This window comes from Pongo pygmaeus, chromosome 16 (assembly GCF_028885625.2).
Source record: "Pongo pygmaeus isolate AG05252 chromosome 16, NHGRI_mPonPyg2-v2.0_pri, whole genome shotgun sequence".
NCBI lineage: Eukaryota > Metazoa > Chordata > Mammalia > Primates > Hominidae > Pongo > Pongo pygmaeus.
The window spans coordinates 49015506-49043312 of record NC_072389.2 but is presented as its reverse complement, the minus strand read 5'-3'; the positions used below and the strand labels follow the sequence as shown (position 1 = coordinate 49043312).

The following is a 27807-nucleotide window of genomic DNA, read 5'->3' as shown; positions in this document are numbered from 1 at the left end:
TTTGGGAGGCTTTATTATTTACTTTTTTAAAACAAGAGTCTTGCTCTGTCACCCAGGCTGGAGTGCAGTGGCCTGATCTCGGCCCACTGCAAACTCCACCACCTAGGTTCAAGCGATTCTCCCATCTCAGCGTCCCGAGTAGCTCAGATTACAGGTACCTGCCACGATGCCTGGATAATTTTTATATTCTCTTTTTTTTTGGTGGGGGAAGTGGGGACAGAGTCTCGCTCTGTCGCCCAGGCTGGAGTGCAGTGGCGTGATCTCGGCTCACTGCAACCTCCACCTCCTCAGTTCAAGCAATTATCCTGACTCAGCCTCCTGAGTAGCTGGGACTACAGGTGCCCACCACCATGCCTGGCTAATATTTGTTATATTTAGGAGAGACGGGGTTTCACCATGTTGGCCAGGCTGGTCTCCAACTCCTGACCTCAAGTGATCCACCCACCTCGGCCTCCCAAAGTGCCAGGAGTACAGGCATGAACCACCATGCCCGGCCTAATTTTTGTATTTTTAGTAGAAATGGGGTTTCACCATTTGGGGCAGGCTGGTCTGGAACTCCTGATCTCAGGTGATCTGTCCACCTCTTTTTTTTTATTTTTATTTTTTCTTTAGGAGCAACTCTATTAACGGACCTATTTCATTACATCAAACTAAAATCTGCTTTATATTTACCCCGTATTCTTCAGAATCTTTTTTTTTTTTTTTTTTTTTTGAGACGGAGTTTCACTCTTGTTGCCCAGGCTGAAGTGCAATGGCACGATCTCGGCTCACCGCAACCTCCACCTCCCAGGTTCAAGCGATTCTTCTGCCTCAGCCTCCCTAGTAGCTGGGATTACAGGCCTGTGCCACCACACCCGGCTAATTTTGTATTTTCAGTAGAGACGGGGTTTCTCCATGTTGGTCAGGCTGGTCTCCAACTCCCCACCTCAGGTGATCCGCTTGCTTCAGCCTCCCAAAGTGCTGGGATTACAGGCGTGAGCCACTGATCCCGGCTTCTTCAGAATCTTACAGTCTAAGAGGCCAAAGGGATAACCTAATCCAGTGGTTCTCAAAGTGCCGTCCTCGACTAACAACATCAGCGTCTCTAGGAAACTGTTAAATATGAAAATTGGGCTGGGTGTGGTGGCTCAAGCCTATAATCCTAGCACTTTGGGAGTCTGAGGTGGGAGGACTGGTTGAGCTCAGGAACTCAAGACCAGCCTGGGCAACACCTCCCACCCTCCACCCCACCAACATCCCAACATCTCCATTAAAAAAAAAAAAAAAAAAAAGAAAGAAAGAAAAAGAAAAAATATATGCAAATTGTATGCCCCAACTTCTGAATCAGAAACTGTTGGTGGGGCCCTGCAATGGAGTTTTAACAAACTCTCCAGGTAATTTTGATATAGCCTAAAGTTTGAGAACCACAGATTTTATCCAATCCCCTAAGGTGATTTGCTTAAAGGAACAAGGTTTCTTAGAAGTGGCCGTGCTAGGCCAGGCGCGGTGCTCATGCCTGTAATTCCAGCACTTTAGGAGGCCGAAGCGGGCGGATCACGAGGTCAGGAAATCGAGACCATCCTGGCGAACACGGCGGAACCCTGTCTCTACTGAAAATATAAAAAATTAGCCGGGCATGGTGGCGGGCGCCTGTAATCCCAGCTACTCAGGAGGCTGAGGCAGGAGAATGGTGTGAACCCAGGAGGAGGAGCTTGCAGTAAGCCGAGATCATGCCACTGCGCTCCATCCTGGGCGACATAACAAGACTCCGTCTCAAAAAAAAAAGAAGTGGCCGTGCTAGGCTCTCAACCCCAAATCCAATTCATTTACCCCATGCTGTCCCACTATGAGTCCTGGTTCTTAACTCTGGGATGAGAAAGCATAAAGCAAACTTCTATTTCATAACAATAAGCCTTCAATTATAGTATCTCCCTTTCCCTACTATCATTTTCTGTTCTATGAGTTCCAGCAACATTGTGTCATGTGCTATGTATGTTTTATCTTGTCCAGTTAAAATTTGTCACTTTGAATGGAGCACAGCCCTCCTGGTAGGCAGTAGAAGCCAAAAGAATTACAGACCAGGCTGGGCACAGTCGCTCACCCCTGTAATCCCAGCACTTTGGGAGGCTGAGGCGGGTGGATCACAAGGTCAGGAGTTAGAGACCAGCCTGACAAACATGGTGAAATCCCATCTCTACTAAAAACACAAAATTAGCCAGGTGTGGTGGCACGCGCCTGTAATCCCAGCTACTCAGGAGGCTGAAGCAGGAGAATCTATTAAACCCGGGAGGCCGAGGTTGCAGTGAGCCGAGATAGCGTCACTGCACTTTAGCCTGGGCGACAGAGCGAGACTCCGTCTCAAAAAAAAAAAAAAAAAAAAATTACACACCAAATTCCTTAAATTGATTGGAATTACATAGAACAAATGTGTTTCTCATGTATCTTATCTACTGTGTCATTTGTCTCCTTTTGCATTTAAAGGAAATATTATTCAACACATCCATAGAATCAATTTATGTTTCCCTACCCTGATTATCAAAGGTCAGTCAATACCATGTCCCACAAACTGATGACTTCTGATATGCTGTACACAAACATGTAAAAGTGAGCAAGACACCATAAAGTATGACTAAACCCAAAAATATATGCAGTTAGTTTAGAGAAAGAAAAAGGGAAGCAGAGTAAACATTAAGTCAATCCTTTCATTGACACATCAATAGCAAGAGCAAAAATAACCCAAGGAAGTTATTTGTTAAACCTTAAAAATAATAAAAATTTATTATTACATTTATACTTACATTAGATGATGAAATAATTTGTTTGTACCAGAGAGATCCTTGAAAAACTTCGATTTATCAGAACTTCAAATTTCAAAAAAGAGAAACTAGAACAAGCTACTAATTAAGTGCTTACCAGGCCTGGTGTGGTATCTTCATCACTGTCTCCATCCTGACTACTTTCCACATCAACACTGAGATTCATCGCATCTGCCGTTCTCTTGGGTTGTAACTTGTTACTTTCAGTATGAACAGCTGAGGATGAATTTTGCAGCGTGGATTCTGCCTTGGAAGATGTGTTTTTCATCTTTGGAGGTATAATCCTTCTGCAAGTTTTCTTTATTTTAGTCTTCTTACATGCCACTTCATTGTTAGAATTCTCTTCTGATAGGGATTTGGGGCACGTAAGCTGGTCTAGCTGGTAATTACTGAGTGAAAAGGGGGCAAGATAGACCTTAGCTGTTTTTATTAAAACTGTAGTCTGTACTGGTCTCAGAGACACATAAGCGATGTTTTGATTTTCTTTATATTCATTTACCTATTCAGATCAACAAAAGAAAACAGAATATTAGAATTCCAAGTCCTGTGCCTTTTCTTACAGGATCCCCAACAGATCTAATAATTCCCATTTCCCAATGACAATATAAATCCAAATTGAGGCCAGGTGCAGTGGCTCACGCCTGTAATCCCAGCACTTTGGGAGGCCCAGTCGGGCGGATCACGAGGTCAGGAGATCGAGACCATCCTGGCTAACATGATGAAACCCCCGTCTCTGCTAAAAATACAAAACTTAGCTGGGCATAGTGGCACACGCCTGTAGTCCCAGCTACTCAGGAGGCTGAGGCAGAAGAATCGCTTGAACCCGGGAGACGGAGGTTGAAGTGAGCCGAGATCACACCACTGCCCTCCAGCCTGGGAAACAGAGTGAGGCTTAGGCTCAAAAAAATAAATCCGAATTGACACCCTGTAAGAAAACTTATTTTCCCCTCCAAAATCTAGATATATAATTCACTAACCTTAACCTCAATAGAATTCACTTAGTGGGCACATTTGTCCATAAGAGTTTTCCAGACCAATAATGATAATGACTAGCATTTGTGACTGGGGCAAATACCCCAACTGTCAGCTGCGGATTGTCTGGAATTATTTAGAGTGTGATCATAACTGTGGCAGAAGAAAACGAAGAAGGTTGAAGAAAGGGAATCCCAGATGTGACTCTCCCACTATTTCTAGGGTTATTGATAAGAACCTTTCATCAAAGCTGAAGGCCTCAGGGCAGGGATTCCCCCGCCTACCCCCGGTGCCAGGTGCCCTCGACCTCCCGGGCCTGTGTCCCGCATAACCCTCACAAAAACCGAGGCAGGAGCACACCTGGAAGCACCAGTCCGTTTCTCACCTTCATCTGGGGTCGCTGTCTGGAGTCCGCCTTCTCAGCCGCCGCGCCCGACCTGGACATCTTTCGGCTTCTTAGCGGCCGGCGCCTTCCCGCCAAGATTGCGGCGGGGAGGCCGGGAGGGGCGGGGCCGAGGCGAGGCGGAGCCCACTCAGATCCCCAGCGGCCGCAGCGCCAGAGCGGGAAGTTGGGGTTTTAGGCGCGCTTCTTAAGAAGGCCGCCTTGGCCGGGCGCGGTGGCTCCCGCCAGTAATCCCAAGCACTTTGGGAGGCTGAGGCGGGCGGATCACCTGAGGTCAGGAGTTTGAGACCAGCCTTGCCAACATGACGAAACCCCGTCTCTACTAAAATTACAAAAATTAGCCAGGCGTGGTGGCGCGTGTCTGTAATCCCAGTTACTCAGGAGGCTGAAGCAGAATTGCTTGAACCCAGGGGGCAGAGGTTGCCTGTGATCGCGCCATTGCACTCCAGTCTGGGCAACAAGAGTGAGACTCCGTCTCAAAAAAAAAAAAAAAAAAAATGCTGTCTTAAAGCCCTAGACTCAAATTCTTTAGGGATATCCTGGGGCTGAACTGACATTTTTACGTTTGACTGGTGATTTTGATTCTGGTGGTACTGGGATGTCGCTTTGAAAAACACTAGCAGGCCGGGAGCGGTGGCTAACGCCTGTAATCCCAACACTTTGAGAGGCCAAGAGGAGTGGATCACGTGGGCCCAAGAGTTCCAAACCAGCCTGGGCAACATAGTGAGACCCCATCTCTACAAAAAATACAAAATTTAGCCCGGCGTGGTGTTGTACGTCTGTAGTCCCAGCTACTCGGAAGGCAGGGGTGGGAAAATGGTTTGAACCTAGAAGGATGAGGCCACAGTGAGCCGTGATTGCGCGGAACTCCAGCCTGAGCGACAGAGCAAGACCCTCTTTTATAAATAATAAGATTCTGGCTATTCTCTTTAAGGTTCCTTCTAGCCCAAAACTGTTTCCTTGGTTGCTTAGTTGGGTCCCACACTGTTCCTTGCCTGAGATTTGTCCAGTTTCATTTCTTCTCCCACTCAAGGCCCAATTGTAGAACACAGGTGAAGTAATTTGGGTTAATCATATTAACAGCAACTTCAAGGCCCCTCATGACTCAAAAATTACTGATAAAACCAAACTTTTCATGGTGTCCTGTATAAAACATACTGTTTGTAGACTTCAAGACTTTGTTCCTACTGTCCCTTGTCTCCCCCGCAGTTATAAAGTCCTTTCTACTGTGAAATGTGTCCTGACTTTCCAATTAGCCAATGTATATATATATATTTTTTAACACGACTCAGCTTGTAAACTGGAGCTGCTTCTGTTATTACCCTGTAAGTCCTTAAAGGGTTCTTAAACAGGCCGGGTGCGGTGGCTCACATCTGTAATCCCAGCACTTTGGGGAGGCCAAGGTAGGTGGATCATCTGAGGTCAGGAGTTCAAGACCAGCCTGGGCAACATGGCGAAACCCTGCCTCTATTAAAAATACAAAAATTAGCCGGGAGTGGTGGCGCACGCCAACATTCAGCACTGTGGGAGGCCGGAGTGGGCGGATCCCTTAAGCCTGGCCAACACGGTGAAACCTCGTCTCTACTAAAAATACAAAAATCAGCAGGGTGTGGTGGCAGGCGCCTGTAATCCCAGCTAATCAGAAGGCTGAGGCACGAGAATTGCTTAAACCCGGGAGGTGGAGACTGCAGTGAGCTGAGATCGAGCCACTGCACTCCAGCCTGGGTGACAGAAGAAGACCGTCTCAAAAGAATAATAATTACTTAGATATTTAAATACAAACATTTTCCAGCCAGGAATGTATTTTAATAGTTAGTTTCCAGAAACTGGAAAAACCTGAAAGCCTAAAAAAGTGGAGTTTTGGGATTTCAGGCAGGCAATGTCCCAGGCTCCTCGGGAGATTTTTCTTTTTTTTTTTTGGTCACTGGCCTAAATCAGCACCACCTGCCCTGTGACACCAAATACCGCACCACAGCCCACCCTGGCCTTACGAACTAAGCTAATCGGATACTACTGGCAAGATTTTTATTCCATCAAACTCTACTTATTCTGAGCCTTTAACAACCCAAACAGTAACTCACTGTCGCCTGAGTTTCTTATTCACTACACCGTTCTTGGCTTCAAACCAAGTTAACACGTAAAATCTTTCATTCGAACCTTCCTCACCGCAGGGTCCTAACAGCAAAGCCCAAAGGAAGCAAAATTTCCCGCCAAAAGCGGCTTCCAAATTTTGCGACGTAGAAGACATGCGGGCAGCCAATGAGCATGCGCAGAAACCGACTCAACTTCCTAGCTGTGGTCGCCTAAACGTCCTCCACCATCCCACAATCCTCTCGTTACGTATTTCCGGTTTATCTAGTTCAGCCGTAAGTAGTTTCTCTTATCAGTCGCACAGCTGTGTTCGTGGACTTAAGTGGAAGGAATTTCTTCTCTTCGTTGACGTTGTTGGTGTTCACTGTTTGGAATTAGTCAAGTTTCGGGAATCACCGTCGCTGCCATCAACATGTCGGTCCCAAGCGCTCTCATGAAGCAACCGCCCATTCAGTCTACGGCTGGGGCCGTCCCGGTTCGCAATGAGAAAGGTACGCTGCTAACACCCTCTTCCCAGTCGAATTTTAACTCCTTCCGGCCCCAGCAACCTCCAGACCTCTCCCGGACAGACCACTCCAACCCCGCCAGCTCTTGAGAGCTGGCTGCCAGATTCTTCGATCTTTCCACCCCCACCCACTTGCATCCGATCTTGTTCCTGTGGCCTGCTCTAGTATTCAGCAAGCACCTCTCTTCTGTTAGCCTCCACAGATTCCTTAGACTAATGTTACATATGTATGATATATATTACATATATAAAAATATTAGTTACTTAGGAACTTAAGTATATATCAGAATATATATGTCTAATACATATATGCTAGAATATATGTATTAGTTTAATATATATTATGATTAGAATATCACTAATTACATATAATTACTAGAATTTATTATTAGTGAATTACTTAGGAACTTAAGTATATTATTAATCTAATAATTAGGACTTAAGTATATATCAATATGTATATAATATCAGGCTAGATAGATAGATAGATAGAGAATGCCTGTTGGCAGGGCATTGTGCGGGATACAGTCCCTCTTTTGTTGTCCATAGAAGTCTGCTTATGCTGCCCAGGCTGGACTCGAACTCCTGGGGCTCAGACTGTCCTCCTGCCTCAGCCTCCCAAGTAGATGCCGCCGTGTCTAGTCTCAACATGGCTTTTGAGAATTATCTTTGGCTCCCTATACATCTAATTCATTCATCTTAACAGCTTATGAATTCCATTGTATAAAATAAACTGTAATCCACCGTTTATTCCCTACTGAGAGGCAGGTGGTTGTCCCGTTGTTTAAAAAAGTACTGCGGCCAGGCACGGTGTCTCATGCCCATAAACCCAGCACTTGGGGAGGCTGAGGCGGGCTGAACACCTGAGGTCAGGAGTTCGAGACAGCCTGACCAACATGGCGAAACCCCGTCTCTACTAAAAATACAAAAAATTAGCCACGCATGGTGGTGGGTGCCTGTAGTCCCAGCTACTTGGGAATCTGAGGCAGAATTGCTTGAACCCGGGAGGTGGAGGTCGCAGTGAGCAGAGATCGCACCATTGCACTCCAGCCTGGGCCACAGTGTGAGATTCTCTCAAAAAAAGAAAAAAAAGAAAGTTCTGCAATTGTCATTCTGTAGCCAATACTAGCTTTATTTAGTACCTGTTGCCAATTGCTCCCCAAAGTAAGTTGTAAGAACATAAGAATTTGTGGAGCACAGTGGCTCACACCTGTAATCTCAGCACTTCGGGAGGCTGAGGCAGGAGGATCGCTTGAGGCCAGGAGTTCAAGACCAGTTTGGGCAACATAGCGAGACCCCCCCCATCTCTGCAAAAATAAAAATAAAAATTAGGGCCCAGTGCGGTGGCTCATGCCTGTAATCCCAGCACTTTGGGAGGCCGAGGCGGGTGGATCACCTGAGGTCAAGAGTTCGAGGCCAACCTGGCCAACATGGTGAAACTGTCTCTACTAAAAATACAAAAATTAGCCAGGCGTGGTGGCAGGCGCCTGTAGTCCCAGCTACTCGGTAGGCTGAGGCAGGAGAATCACTTGAACTCGGGGGGCGGAGGTTGCAATGAGCCGAGATCGCACCATTGCACTCCAGCCTGGGGGACAAGAGTAAGACTTCGTCTCAAAAATAATAATAATAATAATTAAGAATTAGCGGGATGTAGTGATGTGCTCCTGCTACTTGGGGCAAGCCAAAGCAGGAGGATCACTTATGCTCGAAAGTTCAAAGCTGCAATGAGGTATGACTGTGCCATTACACTCCAGCCTGAGCAACAGATCAAGACCCTGTCTCTTAAAAGAAAGGCTGGGCACGATGCCTCCGGCCTGTAATCCCAGCACTTTGGGAGGCCGAGATGGGTGGATCACCTGAGGTCAGGAGTTCGAGACCAGCCTGGCCAACATGGTGAAACCCCGTCTCTACTAAAAATACAAAAATTAGCCGGATGTGATGGTGCACGCCTGTAATCCCAGCTGTTTGGAAGGCTGAGGCAGGAGAATCGCTTGAACCCAGGAGCAGAGGTTTCGTGGAGCCAAGATCACGCCACTGCACTCCAGCCTGGCCAACAGAGCAAGACTCCATCTCAAAAAAAAAAAAGAAAACAAACTTCAAGAACCTAAGAGCTTTATTTCCCATATATTCATCATCTACACACTTGGTTGTATCAGATTTTTACATTTTTTGCCCAATCTAACAGGTGTGAAATGGTATTTCATTATTCTAATTTGCATTCCCCTGATTACTAGTGATGCTGGGCTTTTTTTTTTTTTTTTTTTTTTTTTTTGAGAAAGAGTTTCACTCTTGTTGCCCAAGCTGGAGTGCAATGGCTCCATCTCGGCTCACCGTAGAGCTACTGCGTCCAGCCGATGCTGGGCATCTCGTTCATGTGTCTCATAAGCTCTCTAGGTTTTCTTTTCCGTGAATTACCTGTTTCTGTCAGTTACCCACTTTCTGTTTGCTTTGTTTTTATATATTCCAAATCTATAGTATACTTTTCCCCATTTTTTGGCTTGTCTTTTAATTATGGAGTCTTCTCTTACACAGATATTTCTAGTTTTAGTGTTATCAGATTTATCAACTTTATCTTTTATGGTTTTAGCTTTTTTTGTATATCGTTTAAGAAATAATCCTTCCCTGCACTGAGATCACAGATACTCATATTGTAAAGGTTTTCTATCTTCTGAGTGTTTGTATATATTAAATTGAGTTGAATACACACTTATACCAGACAGATTATAAGTTAGAGAGCTTACAGTCCAGTAGGGAAGGTAAATATTTAAGATAAGTTTTTCATAGTTGGGTCTTTAATCCATCTGGAATTTTTGTGTCTGTGGTGGAAGTTAGAGGTCTAATTTTACTATATGGTTGGCCAATTGTCCCTTCTCACCCCATCCATTCTCTACTGATTTTTAATGCCATCCCTATAATATACTCAAGTTCTCATATAAGTTTGTTTTTCATCTCTCTGTTCCATTGATCTCTGTGTACTTCCTGGGTCACTGACATATCTGGTAAACTATGCCCCACCCCTTCTTCCCCGCCCCCGTCAGCTTTATTCTTCTTCAGCATTGTCTTGGCATTTTGGGGCCTCCTATTCTTCCATATGATTTTGGAATAAGCCTGGAGACAACTTTTAATGGAATTGCATTAAAATGATAGATTATACATTTATAGGTTAATTCAGGTGCAGTTGCCATCTTCTCATCCTTGAACATGAAATATTTCTCTGTTTATTTACATCTTTTTTATCTTTCAATAAAATTATATATTTTTCCTCCTAAAAGCCTTGTACATTGTTTGTTGGATTTATTCCACAGTATCTTATAGATTACTTGTGACCGTTAGTGGTATTTTAAAACTGTATTTTCTCCAGCCTAGGCAACATAGCGAGACCCCAAAAAATACAATGCTCTACAAAAAAATAAAATTACCTGGGCGGTACCTGTCTGTAGTCCCAGCTACTGAGAGGCTGAAGAGGGAGGCTCACTTAAGCCCAGGAGGTTGAGACTGCAGTGAGCTGTGATCATACCAATGCACACCAGCCTGGGTAACAGAGTGAGACCCATTCTCAAAAAGTAGAAAATATGCCGGGCATGGTGGCTCACGCCTGTAATCCCAGCACTTTGGGAGGCCCTAGGCAAGAGGATCACTTGAGTCCAGGAGTTCAAGACCAGCCTGGGCAGCATAGTGAGACCTTGTCTGTACAAAAAAATTTTAAAAATTAAACCGGCATGGTGTTGCACGCCTGTAGTCCCAGCTACTTGGGAGGCTGAGGCAGGAGAATGGTTTGAGCCTAGGAGGTTGAGGCTGCGGTGAGCCATGATTGCGCCACCGCACTCCACCCTAGGCAACAGAGTGAGACCCTCTCTCAAGAAAATAAATAAATAAAAATAAAATTGTACTTTCTAATTATATGTAGCTAATGTACAGGTATGCTTATTTTTGTTTTTTATCTAGCATTTTTTCTGAACTCTTTTATCTATTATCTTGTGTTTTCTACAGACAACCATATAATCTGCAAATTATGGCAGTTTCTTCCTTTTAAATCCTTATAACTTTTCCTTATTGCCCAAATTAGAACCGTAATAGTGTTGACTAGAAGGTGTGATAGGGACAACATTAGGATGCCCACTGGTTTTTTTGTTGTTGTTGTTGTTTGTTTTTTTTTTGAGATGGAGTCTCGCCCTGTCGCCCAGGCTGGAGTGCAGTAGCGCGATCTCGGCTGACTGCAAACTCCGCCCCCGGGTTCACACCATTCTCCTGCCTCAGCCTCCTGAGTAGCTGGGACTACAGGTGCATGCCACCACACCCGGCTAATTTTTTGGTTTTTTGTTTTTTTGAGACGGAGTCTTGCTCTGTTGCCCAGGCTGGAGTGCAGTGGCGCTATCTCGCTCACTGCAAGCTCCGCGTCCCAAGTTCACGCCATTCTCCTGCCTCAGCCTCTCAAGTAGCTGGGACTACAGGCACTCGCCACCATGCCTGGCTAATTTTTTTGTATTTTTAGTGGAGATGGGGTTTCACTGTGTTAGCCAGGATGTTCTCGATTTCCTGACCTTATGATCCCTCGGCCTTGGCCTCCCAGAGTGCTGGGATTACAGGCGTGAGTCACCATGCCTGGCTGGATGCCCACTGATTTTTAAAGAGAATGCTTCTGGCCAGTCACGGTGGCTCACACCTGTAATCCCAGCACTTTATGATACTGAGGCCGGCGGATCACCTGAGGCCAGGAGTTCAAGACCAGCCTGGCCTACATGGTGAAACCCTGTCTTTACTAAAAAATACACAAATTAGCCAGGCATGGTTGTGGGCACCTGTAATCCCAGCTACTCAGGAGCCTGAGGCAGGGAGAATTGCTTGAACCCAGGGGACAGACGTTGCAGTGAGCCGAGATCATGCCACTGCACTGCAGCCTGGGCAACAGAGCGAGACTCCATCTCAAATAAATAAATAAATAAATAAATAGATGGTTCTATTGTTTTATCATTAAGTATAAAGTCTGCTGTTATCTATTATTTTTTTAAAATGTGACTTTAAAAAATAGTAGGCTAGGAGAGATGGCTCACACTTGTAATCCTAGCAGTTTGGGAGACTGAGGCTGGAGTATCACTTGAGGCCAGGAGTCCAAGGCCAGCTTGGGCAACACAGCAAGACCCTTTCTCTACCTTTTAAAAAATAACAAAAATAAAATTTAAAAAAGTAAAAATAGTATATTGCTTCCCTCCCATTGTTTATCTATCTATCTACATACATTTTTTTTTGGAATTTTGTTTTGTTTTGTTTTTAAAGACAGAGTCTTACTGTGTTGCCCAGGCTGGAGTGCAGTAGCACGATCTCAGCTCACTGCAACCTCCACCTTCCAGGTTCAAGTGATTCTCCTGCCTCAGCCACCTGAGTAGCTCGGATTAACAAGTCTGTGCCACCACACCTGGCTAATTTTTGTATTTTTAGTAGAGACGGGGTTTTGCCATGTTGGCCAGGCTGGTCTCGAACTCCTAGCCTCAACTGATCTGCCCACCTTGGCTTTCCAAAGTGCTGGGATTACAGACATGAGCCACTGTGCCCAGCTATATATATTTTTGTGTTTGACATAGGGTCTCACTCTATCACTCAGGCTGAAGTGAGTGCCTTGGTGTGGTCATGGCTTGCCACAGCCTCAACCTCCTGGGCTCCAGTGATTCTCCCACCTCAGCCTCCCATGTAGCTTGGGACCACAGGCATATACCACCATGCCCGGGTAATTTTTTTTATTTTTAGTAGAGATAAGGTCTAAACCCAGGCTGGTCTCGAACTCCTGGGTTTAAGCAATCCTCCTGCCGCAACCTTCCAAGATGCTGGGATTACAGGCTTCAGCCACCACACCTGGCCCCCTCATTAATTTTCTAAGGTCAAACTATCCTTCTAGTCTTGGGCTAAATTCTGATAAGTTGTGCTGGCTTAGGGGTTTTTTTTTTTCTGTAGTTTTTATATTGCTGGGATAAATTTGCTCTTACGTTATTTAGTATTTTTGTATTTGTGTGTGTAAGTGAAATCCACCTAAAGTTTTCCTTTGAACTGTCCAATTTGGTTATCAAGGTTATACTCATAAAATAAGTTGGTTAGTTTTCACTGTCTCTCTTTGTTCACTAGAATTGTTTGTATTTGTAGGCTGGGTGCTGTGGCTTACGCCTGTAATCCCAGCACTTTGGGAGGCCAAGGTGGGCGGATCATGAGGTCAGGAGATCAAGACCATCATGGCTAATACGGTGAAACCCCATCTCTACTAAAAATACAAAAAATTAGCTGGGCGTGGTGGCACGCGTTGGTAGTCCCAGCTACTCAGGAGGCTGAGGCAGAAGAATCACTTGAACCCGGAGGCGGAGGTTGCAGTGAGCCGAGATCACGCCACTGCACTCCAGCCTGGGCGACAGAGTGAGACTCCGTCTCAAAAAAAAAAAAAAAAAAAAGGTATTTGTAAGAGATTACATACTCTTGCATGTTTGATAACACATAAGGTAAAGGAAAAGAAGGTAGAAATAGGTAAGATTAGAATATTGAGTCATGTGGCAATATGTTATAAAGGCTGCCATAGAAATTCCAGAGGGAACTACAAGAATGCCTGAGCAGCATTTTAGTTTTATGTTCCTGCAGAAATTACCCTTACTATGTGCTGGGCAGTGTTACAAATAATTTGTTTAAGGGTATAGTTGAGGTGGGATACCATGAATTTGTGATGGATGCAGTCTGCCTTTTTGGGGGGGACTTTTTTCTACTGTTTCACTGCCTACCTTCCTCTACTTCATTGTACTCAAGGTAAGCCTCATTATCATCAGTGTTGGCTTTCACAAGGATGCAGTCTCATGACTTGGCCTTTGTAGGAAAACACCATTAGATGAATAGATGGTTGGGTAGCGGCTCTCTTCTTCTCCTGCTTAGACTCTTGTCTACTATGAATAAAGGGCTCTATTTGCAAAGGCCATGATGGGTTGAAGCACATTGAGAAAGAGGCTACTGAAACATAAGTTACCTTTCTCGCCCAGGTGAGATTTCAATGGAAAAAGTGAAGGTAAAGCGTTATGTGTCCGGAAAAAGGCCAGACTATGCCCCTATGGAGTCCTCAGATGAGGAGGATGAAGAATTTCAGTTCATTAAGAAAGCCAAAGAACAAGAAGCAGAGCCTGAGGAACAGGAGGAGGATTCATCCAGTGACCCCCGGCTACGGCGTTTACAGAACCGTATTAGTGAAGATGTGGAAGAGAGGTAATGTCTATGATTGTGTTTTTACTTGAACATGAACCTCTACAGCTTAATAATAATAATAATAGCTAATATTTGAATAGTACTATCAAGTAGATTACATTTGCTAATTCTTGTAATCCATACAATAACTTTATGAAATAGGTGCTATTATCCCCATTTCACAAAAGGAGGAAACTAGGAGCACAAACGGGCTAAGAAAGTTACATGACCAAAGTTACAAAGGTGGCAGCTTCAGACAACAGCAGGTTACTTCTGGCCTAAAGGACCTACTCAACTCCTTATGGGAATAGAAAACACAGACCATTTGTTGGCTGTTGAGGGGAGTCTTTTTAGCACAAAGATGTTTTATAAACTTTGGTAAATTGATTTTATACATCTACTTACTCTAAATGCTAATAAGGGGAAATGACACTGAAGTAGGAGAAAAGACCTCATAAAGGTCTCATGGTAGAAAGAGAGCCTCCCAGTGAGGGATTTTGTATGTTATATATTGATTGAGACATTGCTTTATAGAGTAGGCCAGGGGTCCTGAACTTTCACTGTTCATAATTATCCCAGGAGTTTTTTCACAGAGCTCCTGGGCCAAAACAGTTCTGTTTATTTTAGTTATTAAGTAGTTAGAGCCAAGTAACTTAGTAAGTATTTATGTCCTAATAACTTTGCCACTTGAAAATTACAGTGCCCATGGCCAGGCATGGTGGCTCACGCCTGTAATCCTAGCCCTTTGGGAGGCCGAGGCGGGTGGATCACGAGGTCAGGAGTTCAAGACCAGCCTGGCCAACTTGGTAAAACCCCATCTCTACTAAAAATACAAAAAAATTAGCCAGGCATGGTGGCGGGCACCTGTAATCCCAGCTACTTGGGAGGCTGAGGCAGAGAATTGCTTGAACCTGGAAGGCGGAGACTGCAGTGAGCCGAGATCATGCCACTGCACTCCAGCCTGGGTGACAGAGCGAGACTCCATCTCAAAAAAAAAAAGAAAATTACAGTGCCCATGGGGAAAAAAACACTTTTATTCATTCTCACATAACCATAGTTACTAGTGGAATTTGTTTGCCTGTTGGACACTGACAGCCTTTTAAACCTTGGAATCAGCACTGTCACTTTTTCATGTCTTGTTTTATATTGATTTTCACACTATACTTTCTTTTACCTTTTATCACAGCAGCCACCAAAACCCAGTTTCACAAAGATACGATATTCTCGAAAGGAGTGTAGTGTGACTTAATGTTGAAACTGAATTATCTTGAGCTATTAAAAATATCCCAGTGCAGGCCGGGCTCGGTGACTCACGCCTGTAATCCCAGCACTTTGGGAGGCCTAGGCAGGCGGATCACCTGAGGTCAGGAGTTCAAGACTAGCCTGGCCAACATGGCGAAACCCCATCTCTACTAAAAATAAAAAAATTAGCTGAGTGTGATGGCGCCGTGCCTGTAATCCCAGCTACTCAGGAGGCTGAGGCAGGGATTATCACTTGAACCTGAGAGACGGAGGTTGTGGTGAACCAAGATCATGCCATTGCACTTCAGCCTGGGTGACAGAGTGAGACTCTGTCTCAAAAAAATCCCAATGCATCCCTATGAGTTTGCTGGCTTGCTGTGGTGCCCCAGGATGCCTCAGCATACGTTTAGTATTTCAGGCCCAACTTGACTATTCGCTCTGACATCCCAGTTTAGTTTCTTTAATCTGCACCTCAGTTTCCCCCCACCTCAATACTTTAATACTGGATGGACATGGTGGCTCACACCTGTAATCCCAGCACTTTGAGAGGCTGAGGCAGGCAGATTGCCTAAGTCCAGGAGTTCAAGACCAGCCTGGGCAACATGGTAAAACCCCATCTCTACAAAAAATACAAATATTAGCCAGGTGTGGTGGCATGCCTATAGTCCCAGCTACTCAGGAGGCTGAGGTGGGAGGATCACGTGAGTCTGGGAGGCAGAGGTGGCAGTGAGCCAAGATCGCACCACTGCACTGCTGCCTGGGTGACAGAGCAAGACCCTGCCTCAAAAAAAAAAAAAACTTAAGTATTAATGAAGGCAAACATAATGTGCTCTGTGGCTATGGAAATGCGGTTGATGCTACTTCATTTTTATGACATTGGTGTTAAATTTGGAGATACTGTTTTTCAGATTGGCTCGACATCGAAAAATAGTGGAACCTGAAGTGGTAGGAGAGAGTGACTCAGAAGTAGAAGGAGATGCTTGGCGCATGGAACGAGAAGACAGCAGTGAAGAAGAGGAGGAGGAAATTGATGATGAGGTATGATAAAGGAACATGGGAAGTTTTTTTCTGGATATAAGAAAAAGTTGATGCCAGTGCTCATTTGTTGAAGCCTTAAATACATGAGATCACTGCTTTGGCAGGACTCTGATTATGTTCCTTGTTTGTGGGGATAGGATTAAAAATAGAATGATACTAAGTTTTATTTTTTTACATTTGAATTTGTTGTGTTTGATGAGACGAACAAAAAGCCATAGGCCATTTGACTGACTGGCTTATATATATGACTTGATAGGAAATAGAGCGGCGGCGTGGCATGATGCGTCAGCGAGCACAGGAGAGGAAAAATGAAGAGATGGAAGTCATGGAAGTGGAAGATGAGGGTCGGTCTGGAGAGGAGTCAGAATCAGAGTCTGAGTATGAAGAGTACACAGACAGTGAAGATGAGATGGAGCCTCGCCTTAAGCCAGTCTTCATTCGAAAGTAAGTATCTAACAAGCCAGATCTGAATCCACTTAATTACCACTTTCCAGGCGTGGAGACAAAAGTCTGCTTTCTGTCGTGCTATTCTGAAATCTAAACACTGAGTGAAAGTGCTTTTGCTAGTGCTCTACCCTTGGCAGACTAGCTGCTGAGGAATATCTTGGTGTTAGCAGAGAACCTGAGTTTGTTTTCACATCTCTTTTTTCAGTTATAGAGCATATATCTGTCAAGGCCTTTTTTTGTTTGTTTGAGACAGAGTTTTGCTCTTGTTGCCCAGGCTGGAGTGCAATGGCATGATCTCGGCTCACCACAACCTCCACCTCCCGGTTTCAAGCAATTCTCCTGCCTCTGTCTCCCAAGTAGCTGGGATTACAGGCATGCGCCACCACGCCTGGCTAATTTTGCATTTTTAGTAGAGAGGGGGTTTTTCCATGTTGGTCAGGCTGGTCTCGAACTCCCGACCTCAGGTGATCCGTCCTCCTCAGCCTCCCAAAGTGCTGGGATTACAGGCAGGAGCCACCGCGCCAAGCCAAGGCCATATATTTTTAAGCACAAAATTAAACTCAACGAGCAAATTCCTATTCCTTTCCTGATGGCTAGAAATCCTACTACTTACAGGCCAACAGGTTCTTTGCTGTCCAGGCAGTTCTCAAAGAAACATGATTTTAGTCCTCTAAAGACCTGGGATGATGGCTGGGCACGGTGGCTCACGCCTGTAATCCCAGCACTTTCGGAGGCTGAGGCAGGTGGATCAGGAGGTCAAGAGTTCAAGACCAGCCTGGCCAAGATGGTGAAACCCCATCTCTACTAAAAATACAAAGAAATTAACCAGGTGTGGTGGCAGACTCCTGTAATCCCAGCTACTCGGGAGGCTGAGGCAGAGAATTACTTGAACCCAGGAGGCGGAGGTTGCAGTGAGCCGAGATCACACCACTGCACTGCAGCCTAGGCGACAAGTGAGACTCCGTCTCAAAAAAAAAAAAAAGACCTGGGATGACTCAATGTTTTTTGCTCTTTGAAAATAACAGAGCCAAAGATTATTTGGTTTTTACCTGATTTGGATGGGACTAGGTCTAGGGGAACAAAGCACTCCACTCTAAGGACTTTGGGCAATTAACAGGATCTCTGTGATGCAGGAAGGACCGAGTGACAGTTCAAGAACGTGAAGCCGAAGCATTGAAACAGAAGGAGCTGGAGCAGGAAGCAAAACGCATGGCTGAGGAAAGGCGCAAGTACACACTCAAGGTACTGGGGAGTGGTTGCAAGGATGGAGTACAAGAAATAGTGTAATCAGGTTTGTCTGAGGAGAGTAAGGAAGTCCAAGCTGAATTGTTCAAGCTGAATTGTTCTCCCTATCCAGATTGTCGAAGAGGAAACCAAAAAAGAGCTGGAAGAGAACAAGCGATCCCTGGCTGCATTGGATGCACTCAATACTGATGATGAAAATGATGAGGAGGAATATGAGGCATGGAAAGTTCGAGAGCTAAAAAGAATCAAAAGGGACAGAGAAGATCGAGAAGCGTGAGTAAAAAGATGAGCCTAGAGTTAATGCTGCTGATGGAACAGGTTTCTAGCAGGATAGTTCTGAGACTCATTACCTACTGTGAGTTCCATTCTAGCCACCTGCAGAGTTCTTGCTGCTGGGTGAGTTTCCTATAATTGGAATATGAGTTTCACTTGTTACAGTGAAATTAGGGACGAGAAACACACTTTGTCGATGTGTGTCCATAATAGAGTGCCAGCCAGTGCTCCCTTTAGTTTCCTAGTAGACACAAAAATTAGTAACTGTTAGTAGTTATCTCTTCTTGTGTACAACCCAACCCACAATTGAGTGACTTGAAACAACAATTTATTACTTTTCACAATTTTGGAGGTTGGCCGAACAGTTCCTCTACTGATTTTACCTGGGCTTACTTATGTAGTTGCATCCAGCTGGAAGGTTGACTGGGCTAGAAACTTAAAAGGGCTTCACTCACATGTCTAGTAAGTAGTAGGTGGTGGCTATCAGTTAGGATGCCTCACTTATCCTTCACTGGATTAGACTGGCTTCCTTACATGGCAGCCTCAGGGCACCATTCTAAGAGGGTGAGGTCTTCTGACACATCGGTTCCAGAACTCATACATCGATCTTGCCACATATTGGTCAAAGCAAGTCACAAGGCCAACCTAACTTTAAGCAGGTGGAGAAACAGACTCCACCTTTGGAGAGGAGGAGGAGCAAAGTCATACTTTTTGAAAAGGGGCATACATACTGTGAGGGGAAAAATTTGTGGCACTTAAATAATCTACACTATGTTAGAGCACAATCTTTTTTTTTTTTTTTTTTTTTTTGACATGAAGTTTCACTTTTCACCCAGGCTGGAGTGAAGTGTCACAATCTCAGCTCACTGCAGCCTCCGCCTACCAGGTTCAAGTGATTTTCCTGCCTCAGCCTCCCAAGTAGCTGGGATTACAGGCATGCGCCACCATGCCTGGCTAATTTTTGTATTTTTAGTACAGACAGGGTTTCATCATATTGGTCAGGCTGGTCTCGAACTCATGACCTCAGGTTATCCATCCACCTCGGCCTCCCAAAGTGCTGGGATTATGGCGTGAGCCATCACGCCTGACCCCAGCAGAATCATTTCTGAGCTGCATCACTCATTCCTGTAAATTACTAGGTATGCGAGGGTAATCCCAGATTACAAAGGAAACCATCAATAGATAACTCTAGGCTGGGTGTAGTGGCTCACACCCATAATCCCAGCACTTTGAGTGGCTGAGGCAGGCGAATCACTTCAGGTTGGAGTTCAAGACCAGCTTGGCCAACGTGATGAAAACCTATCTCTACTAAAATACAAAAATTAGCTGGGTGTGGTGGTGTGTGCCTGTTATTCCCAGCTACTCGGGAGGCGGAGGCAAGAGAATTGCTTGAACCCGGGAGGCAGAGGTTGCCATGAGCTGAGATCATGCCACTGCACTCCAGCCTAGGTGACAGAGTGAGACTCTATCTGGAAAAAGAAAAAAAGAAAACTTGCCTGAATATGAACTACACACAATAGATAACTTCATCCTCAGCCTGTAGTTTTTTGGTTTGGGGGTTTTTTTTTTGTTTTTTTGTGGTTTTTTTTGAGATGCAATCTCACTCTGTCGCCCAGGCTGGAGTGCAGTGGCGCAATCTTGGCTCACTACAACCTCCACCCCCTGGGAGTCAAGCAGTTCTGCCTCAGCCTCCTGAGTAGCTGGGACTACAGGCATATGCCACCACGCCCAGCTAATTTTTGTATTTTTAGTAGAGGTAGGTTTTCACCATGTCGGCCAGGCTGGCCTTGAACCCCTGACCTCAGGTGATCCACCCACCTCGGCCTCCCAAAGTACTGGGATTACAGGCATGAGCCACCATGCCTGGCCCTCAGCCTGTAGTTTCTAAGATTTTTATCCTGGACCTGAAGGAGTAGGAGTCTAAGTGCCCTTTAAAATTGTACACAAGGCCGGGCGTGGTGGCTCACGCCTGTAATCCCAACAATTTGGGAAGCGGAGGTGGGCGGATCACAAGGTCAGGAGTTTGACACTAGCGTGTCCAACATGGTGAAACCCTGTCTGTACTAAAAATACAAAAATTAGTCAGGCATGGTGGCACACACCTGTAATCCCAGCTACTCAGGAGGCTGAAGCAGGAGAATAGCTTGAACCTGGGAGGCAAAGGTTGCAGTGAGCCAAGATCGCGCCACTGCACTCCAGCCTGGGCAACAGAGTGAGATTCCATCTCAAAAAAATAAAATAAAATTGTACACAAAATTGTGTGTATATATGCATTTTTTTTTTTTTGAGAAAAGGGATATCACCTCCTCTTTCCCCAACACTGGCTAAAAAGTTACTGCAATCTGGCCAGGCGCAGTGGCTCAGGCCTGTAATCCCAGCACTTTGGAAGGCCGAGGCAGGCGGATCACGAGGTCAGGAGATTGAGACCATCCTGGCTAACACAGTGAAACCCCGTCTCTACTAAAAATACAAAAAGATTAGCCGGGCATGGTGGCGGGCACCTGTAGTCCCAGCTAATCGGGAGGCTGAGGCAGGAGAATGGCATGAGCCCAGGAGGCAGAGCTTGCAGTGAGCCAAGATTGCACCACTGCACTCCAGTCTGGGTGACAGAGCAAGACTCCGTCTCGCAAAAAAAAAAAAAAAAAAAAAAAGTTACTGCAATCTAATTAATGATGGTAATCTTTGGTTTATGGCATGCAAGCACCTATATGATTATGATACACTTACATAAAGGAATACCAGCAAAGCCTCAGACAGTTATTTTAAATTCACTGATTTTTTTTTTTTTTTTTTTAAAGCTAAGAAGACCTTTTAGGGAAAGAGAATTTGTAATGTTGCAAAACCCAGCAGTAATAGTATGTCTGAACGTCAGAAGGGCTAGAATCAACTTTTGGAAGTTGGCAATACCTAGTCTAGCAAACATAATGAAGACTAACTCACCCGTTTGTTTATTGAGCTCCTGATCTTGATTCCTAATAGGCAATGACTAGAATTAAAGAAGGTGACTAATACTTGAAATGACATGGGACTGTTATTTTCAGATAATTTGGTCTTTCTGAAGCTGTAACAGTACCAATAAATTGTTTTGCTCCCTGGACAGGCTTGAGAAGGAGAAAGCAGAAATTGAACGCATGCGAAACCTGACTGAGGAGGAGAGGAGAGCTGAACTTCGGGCAAATGGCAAAGTCATTACCAACAAAGCTGTTAAGGGCAAATACAAGTTCTTACAGAAGTATTATCACCGGGGTGCCTTCTTCATGGTAAGAAGTGAAAAGAGAGTCAGAAAATTGGGCAGTAGGAATAACTCAGAAACTTTGAATTATTTTTCTCTTCAGGAATATTCTGGAATGTTATTTCCACTTGCCAGTGGTCAGCTTTCTCATTTGCTTTTTCCTTCTGAACAATATAAACTCAGAGAACAGCATCAGCAATTGGATTATAGAAGTAGCATCAACTGTTCTCTCTTTTGGCCCCAACTCTCAAAAAGAGGAAATGATGTAATAGACTTTTTTTTTTTTTTTTTTTTAAGAGACGGAGTCTCGCTGTCACCCAGGCTGGGGTACAGTGGTGCGATTATAGTTCACTGCAGCCTTGACCTCCTGGGCTTAAGGGATACACCTGCTTCAGCCTCCAGAGTAGCTGGGACTACAGGCATGCAACAACCATGCCTGGCTTTTTTTTTTTAATTTTTCATAAAGGTCAGGTTTCACTATGTTGCCCAGGCTGGTGTTGACCTTCTGGCCTCAAGCAGTCCTCCCACCTCAGCCTCCAAAAGTATTAGGAATACAGGCATGAGCCATCGTCCCCAGCCTTAGATAAACTGAGGAAATGAAATACAGAAGTGATCTAGATAGTGGACTAATTAGGTCCTCCACATAACATAGTTGTCATTTTTTCATATCTGAATGAGAAGTTTTGGTTATGTGAAAGCCAAACTCTGCAGATAGCTTTACATTAATTCACTTTTGGGTGGCAGAAAGTTAGTTCACTTCATTCTGAACTGACAGTACCCAAGAGTAACTAACCAAAAGAATGGTTTATTACCTAACCATTAGATGGAGTGCCATCATCTTTGTTATTCATATAAAGACTAAGATCAAAATAGCAATCTGTTAACCCTGTATGGTTTATTTCCTAATGTTAAAGCAGTTTGCACCAAAAACTAGACTAGTTTTTTCAAGTGCCGTGTGGCAAATTCTAAATATCCCCACTGCAACTAAATTCCTGCCTTTCACTGCAGATGCTATTAAAACTTCAGTGGCGGCTTCCCTGCCACCCTCCAAAATCAGTTTCAGGTCTATCTGATTAGCAGGAAGTGTGTACTTAGGTAGTTTTCCAGCAGATGTAGCTTACTATTCAGTGGAGATTATGAATTACTTGTACTGCTTCTGTCATAAAGTTTCTTTGCTTAAGCAGTTCACAGCTTTAATAATCAAGCTTCTTAGAGAAGCAGTGCATTGCTAGTTAAGATACATAAGAAAAGTGTATGTGAAAGTCCTTTGGTGGGCCGGGTACATTGGCTAATGCCTGTAATCTTAACATTTTGGGAGGCCAAGGCCAGCAGATCACTTGAGCCCAGGAGTTCAGCCTGGGCAACATGGTAAAACCCCATCTCTACAAAAAATACAAAAATTAGGTGTGGTGGTCCATGCCTGTAGTGTCACCTATCAAGGGGCTGAGGTGGAAGGATTGCTTCAGCCCAGGAGGTTGAGGCTGCAGTCAGCCGTGATCGTGCCACTGCACTGCAGCCTGGGTGGCTGACCAAGACTCTCTCAAAATAAGTTTTTTTTTAAAAAGTCCTTCTTAAACAAGATAGTGCTGTTTTTTTTTTCCATCAGCATATGTGTTTATAAATCTGTATCACAGCATTGTAATATTACTGTCACTCAGGCTAGAGTGCAGTGGTGCAATCATGGCTCACTGCTGCCTCATTCTCCTGGGCTCAAGCAATCCTGCCTCAGCCTCCTGAGTAGTTGGGACTACAGGTGTGTGCCACCACACCTAAATTTTATTTTGTAAAGATGGGTTTTGCTATGTAGCCCAGGCTGGTCTCAAACTCCTGGGCTCAAACTCTCCTCCCACCTTGGCCTCCCAAAGTGCTAGGATTACAGGCAAGCGCAACTGCATCCAGCCTTACTAATGTTGTTTATTTCATTGAGTAAGTAACCTTTAGTGCATGTACTATGCAAAGGTCACTGTTTAGCACTGTTAGCGAGAATACATAATCACTATAACATAAGTAAGAGTAAAGTACTGTAGGGGTTCTGACGGGAGAGATGTTATATTTGGTAGAAGATTGAAAGGGTTGACAAAAAGGTTGTAACATTTAAGCATTTAAGATGTATAATTTTGGGCCAGGCGCGGTGGCTCACGCCTGTAATCCCAGCACTTTGGGAGGCCAAGGCAGGCAGATCATGAGGTCAGGAGATCGAGACCATCCTGGCTAACATGGTGAAACCCCGTCTCTACTAAAAATACAAAAAAATTAGCTAGGCGTGGTGGTGGGCGCCTGTAGTCCCAGCTACTCGGGAAGCTGAGGCAGGAGAATGTCGTGAACTTGGGAGGCGGAGCTTGCAGTGAGCTGAGATCATACCACTGCACTCTAACCTGGGCGACAGAGCGAGACTCTGTATCAAAAAATAAATAAATAAAAAATATATAATTTTTTTTTTTTTTGTCGCCTAGGCTTGAGTGCAGTGGCGCAATCTTGGCTCTCTGCAACCTCCGCCTCCCGGGTTCAAGCAATTCTCTTGCCTCAGTCCCCCAAGTAGCTGGGAATACAGGCATGTACCACCATGCCCAGCTAGTTTTTGTATTTTTAGTAGAGACGGGGTTTCTCCATGTTGGCCAGGCTGATCTTGAACTCCTGACCTTAGGCGATGTGCCCACCTCAGTATCCCAAAGTGCTGGGATTACAGGCGTGAGCTACTGTGCCCGGCCAAGATATATAGACTTTTTGACATTGAGTGGTGGGAAGACATTCCAGGTGGAGACCAGCAGGAGTGGAGGCAGAAAGCATCAGCTGTGAAGGGAAGTGGCAAAGAGAACTGAAAAGGTGGATTAAGGCTGTATAATATTTGGCCTTGATTACTACACAGAGGAGTTGTATTCATTTATTTATTTATTTATTTATTTATTTATTTTTGAGATGGAATCTCGCTCTGTCGCCCAGGCTGGAGTGCAGTGGTACGATCTCAGCTCACTGCAACCTCCACCTCCCGGGTTCAAGCGATTCTCCTGCGTTGGCCTCCTGTGTAGCTGAGATTACAGGTGCGCGCCACCAGGCCTAGTGTTTTTTGTATTTTTAGTAGAGACAGAGTTTCACCATGTTGGTCAGGCTGGTCTTGAACTCGTGACCTCGTGATCTGCCCGCCTTGGCCTCCCAAAGTGCTGGGATTACAGGCATGAGCCACTGCGCCCAGCCTAGGTGTTGTATTCATTTAATAGAGAACCATTGAAGTTTTTGAGCAAGGCAAAGATTATAATGAGTTACAGTCTAGAAACATCAATGCAATGACAGTATGTAAGACTGATAGTAGAGGAAAACTAATAACCCAGGTGGTAACAGTTTGTAAGATGTGGCAACTGATTGAATGCACACAGAGGTTACTCAGTTTTGAATCTAGGTAATCGAAGAGTATGCTGGTCCTACTAACAGAAAAGTTAAAGGGAAGAGGTTGATATGGAAAGGTTAGGTATTAATAAATGGTTTTCACTTTAGACGTGAGTTTCAAGTCCCAATAAAATATCCAACTTATGATATATGAAAGCCAGTAAAAAATCCAGGATTGGAGATTTGAGAGGCCTATGCAGAGTTGAAGTCACGTGAGTAAACAAACACATTGAGTGCAGAGAGAATAAGCCAACCTTCAAGACACGTCTACACTCAAGGAGAAAATTAGGCATAGTTGCATACACCTGTAGTCCCAGCTGTAGTCCTACCTCAGGAGGCTGAGGTGAGAGCATTGCTTGATCCTGGGAGATCAAGGCTGCAGTGAGCAGTAATGACCCCACTGCACTCCAGCCTGGACATCAGGACATCAGAATAAGACCCTGTCTCAGGGGGAAAAAAAAAAAGGAGAAATACAACAAAGGAAAAAGAATATCATCTCGGCCGGGCGCAGTGGTTCAAACCTGTAATCCCAGCACTTTGGGAGGCCAAGGTGGGCAGATTGCAAGGTCGGGATATTGAGACCATCTGGGCTAACACAGTGAAACTCCGTCTCTACTAAAAATACAAAAAATTAGCTGAGTGTGGTGGCATGCGCCTGTAGCCTCAGCTACTCGGGAGGCTGAGGCAGGAGAATTGCTTGAACCCGGGAGGCAGAGGTTGCAGTGAGCCAAGATCGCGCCAGTGCACTCCAGCCTGGGCAACAGAGCGAGATTCCGTCTCAGAAAAAAAAAAAAGAATGTCATCTCTTCAACTAGATGTAAGCTCTTGAAGAAAGACTCAATACCCTCTGCTTTCTCTGTATCCCTCATTGTAGAGTTTAATAAATTTGTGGTTTGAATATATAGGAAATAAAGCCACAAGATTGATAAGATTTTTTAATACAGGATGAGGATGAAGAAGTATACAAGAGAGATTTCAGCGCTCCTACCCTGGAGGATCATTTCAATAAAACCATTCTTCCTAAAGTCATGCAGGTATGGGGAACCTTAATAACATGACAGAGAAAAGTGATGTATTGATAGCTGAGGCATGGTTTCTTTGGTGGTATAACTCATCATCCATCCTTCCCTCAGGTCAAGAACTTTGGACGCTCAGGTCGCACCAAATACACTCACCTTGTGGATCAAGATACCACCTCCTTTGACTCAGCTTGGGGCCAAGAGAGTGCCCAGAACACAAAGTTCTTCAAACAAAAGGCAGCTGGGGTACGAGACGTATTTGAGCGGCCATCTGCCAAGAAGCGGAAAACTACCTAGGGTCCAACTGCTTATTCTTCCAACTGTGGAACACAAGGGGAAGTCTCATCATGTGGTCCTTGATTTGGTTTTTTCATTGTTTCCTTGGCCCCTGTATCCAGCTATTGGACCTACTGCTATACTTGTGATACTGGGTAGCCCAAACTTTGAAGGTGCTTTGTGAGGTTTGGACTCATGCTGAGAAACCCACAGGAAAGCACTGTCCAGGTAGGATTAGAGGCTTCCCACTTAAAACTATTTCTGAGAAATCTTAGGTTTTATCACTGCTATGGTTTCCCATATTTACTTGGGACTGTTCTGAGTTTCTTTTTCCAGCCCTTAGCTTGGGTTAGAAAAGTGGGCATGTAAGTGAACAATGCATTACTTCTACCTTAGGTTTAGGAGTAATATACCAGGAAATCTAAGCTCATGGAAACATGTTTTCCATTTTTGCTTGGAGTCCATTTTTCTAGTTGTACATACTTTTTGATCCATATATGTGTGCATGTCAAGAAATAAAAGAATCACACAACAAGGAGATTTTTAGCATGATACTGGAAATAAAATGTCCAGGCTGACAAGTATTAATTGCCTATTAAAGATAACAGAATTGTCAGGCAGAAGGTGTTTCACATTTTGATAATTCCCTTTGATCTCAGAAACAAGCTCAGGTACCAGCTTGGCTTTAGGTAGCATCTGGATTTATTCGATGAGCAAATACAGATGTGTTTGAGAAGACCAAGGTCTTCTCACATCCTTTAAATGTCCCACTGGAAGAATCAAATAGTTTAGTGTCATACGATAAAAATGAATGCAAATAATTACTATGAGGTGGTAAATACATAAAGATGAACATAGGTACAAGTCACTGTTGTGTGGGATACAATCTAAGAATTATCCTAGAGTCAGAATGAGGGTAAGGCCTTGAAACTCTTGGAGAAATGTCTGTAACTGCCATTTGAGTGTCCATACAGCAGACTCAGGCCGTTGCAGGGTTATTTTTGTTTGTTTTTATTTAAGAGATGGCTCTGTCGCCCAGGCTAGAGTGCTTCAGCCTCCTGAGTAGCTGGGACTACAGGCGCCTGCCACCACACCTGGTTAATTTTTGTATTTTTAGTAGAGACGGGGGTTTCACCGTGTTAGCCAGGATGGTCTTGATCTCTTGACTTCGTGATCCGCCCACCTCGGCCTCCCAAAGTGCTGAGATTACAGGCGTTGAGCCACCGTGGCTGGCCCGGGCCGTCACAGTTTTATAGTTGAGGAAACTAGTTCAACAAGTGTGACTTGGTCCAAGCTGATTAACTTTTTTTTTTTTTTTTGAGGTGGAGTTTCACTCTTGTTGCCCAGTCTGGAGTGCAGTGGCGCAATCTCTGCTCACTGCAACCTCCTGGGTTCAGGAGATTCTCCTGCCGCAGCCTCCTGAGCAGCTGGAATTACAGGCGTCCACCACCACACCCGGCTAATTTTTTTTTTGTATTTTTAGTAGAGATGGGGTTTTACCGTTTTGGCCAGGCTGGTCTCAAACTCCTGACCTCAGGTGATCCACCCGCCTTGGCCTCCCAGAGTGCTGGGATTATAGGCGCGTGCCACCACGCCCGGCCCTGATTAACCTTTAAAGTAAAATTACCTTCTCTCTAGGATAGGAAATAGCATGTAGAATGTATTATGGCTTAGAATTTGAATAC

The 27807-nt window shown here is 44.6% G+C and overlaps 2 protein-coding genes across 4 annotated transcripts in view; one reads left to right on the top strand and one right to left on the bottom strand.

Moving 5' to 3' along the window:
• Nucleotides 1-4612, bottom strand: part of WDR76 (WD repeat domain 76) — a 42823-nt gene extending 38211 nt beyond the window's left edge. Inside the window, exons 1-2 of one of the 3 annotated variants that reach the window (XM_054452207.2) lie at nucleotides 4153-4612; nucleotides 2893-3294 (exon numbers count right to left, since the gene is read on the bottom strand). In XM_054452207.2, coding sequence (XP_054308182.1) covers nucleotides 2893-3294; nucleotides 4153-4212 — 462 coding nt within the window. In that variant the 5' untranslated portion in view covers nucleotides 4213-4612. Of the gene's footprint in view, nucleotides 1-2892; nucleotides 3295-4127 lie in introns of all 3 variants that reach the window. The other 2 variants (XM_054452211.2, XM_054452209.2) reach the window with 2 other exon arrangements.
• Nucleotides 4613-5887: 1275 nt separating this feature from the next.
• Nucleotides 5888-26660, top strand: MFAP1 (microfibril associated protein 1). The gene is made up of 9 exons (XM_054452224.1): nucleotides 5888-6752; nucleotides 13771-13990; nucleotides 16120-16249; nucleotides 16506-16693; nucleotides 17830-17938; nucleotides 18054-18214; nucleotides 21315-21474; nucleotides 25772-25861; nucleotides 25961-26660. Exons 1-9 carry the CDS (start codon nucleotides 6674-6676, stop codon nucleotides 26141-26143), a joined length of 1320 nt encoding a protein of 439 aa, XP_054308199.1. The 5' UTR covers nucleotides 5888-6673; the 3' UTR covers nucleotides 26144-26660.
• Nucleotides 26661-27807: the final 1147 nt, after the last annotated feature.

What these genes read in the sequence shown, in the direction of transcription:
- MFAP1 (XM_054452224.1), top strand. Translation starts at nt 6,674, where the DNA reads ATGTCGGTCCCAAGCGCTCTCATGAAGCAACCGCCCATTCAGTCTACG. An exon ending in AGTGAAGATGTGGAAGAGAG is followed by an intron (nt 13,991 to 16,119) that starts GTAATGTCTATG and finishes ACTGTTTTTCAG; the next exon opens with ATTGGCTCGACATCGAAAAA. An exon ending in ACCGGGGTGCCTTCTTCATG is followed by an intron (nt 21,475 to 25,771) that starts GTAAGAAGTGAA and finishes TTTTTAATACAG; the next exon opens with GATGAGGATGAAGAAGTATA.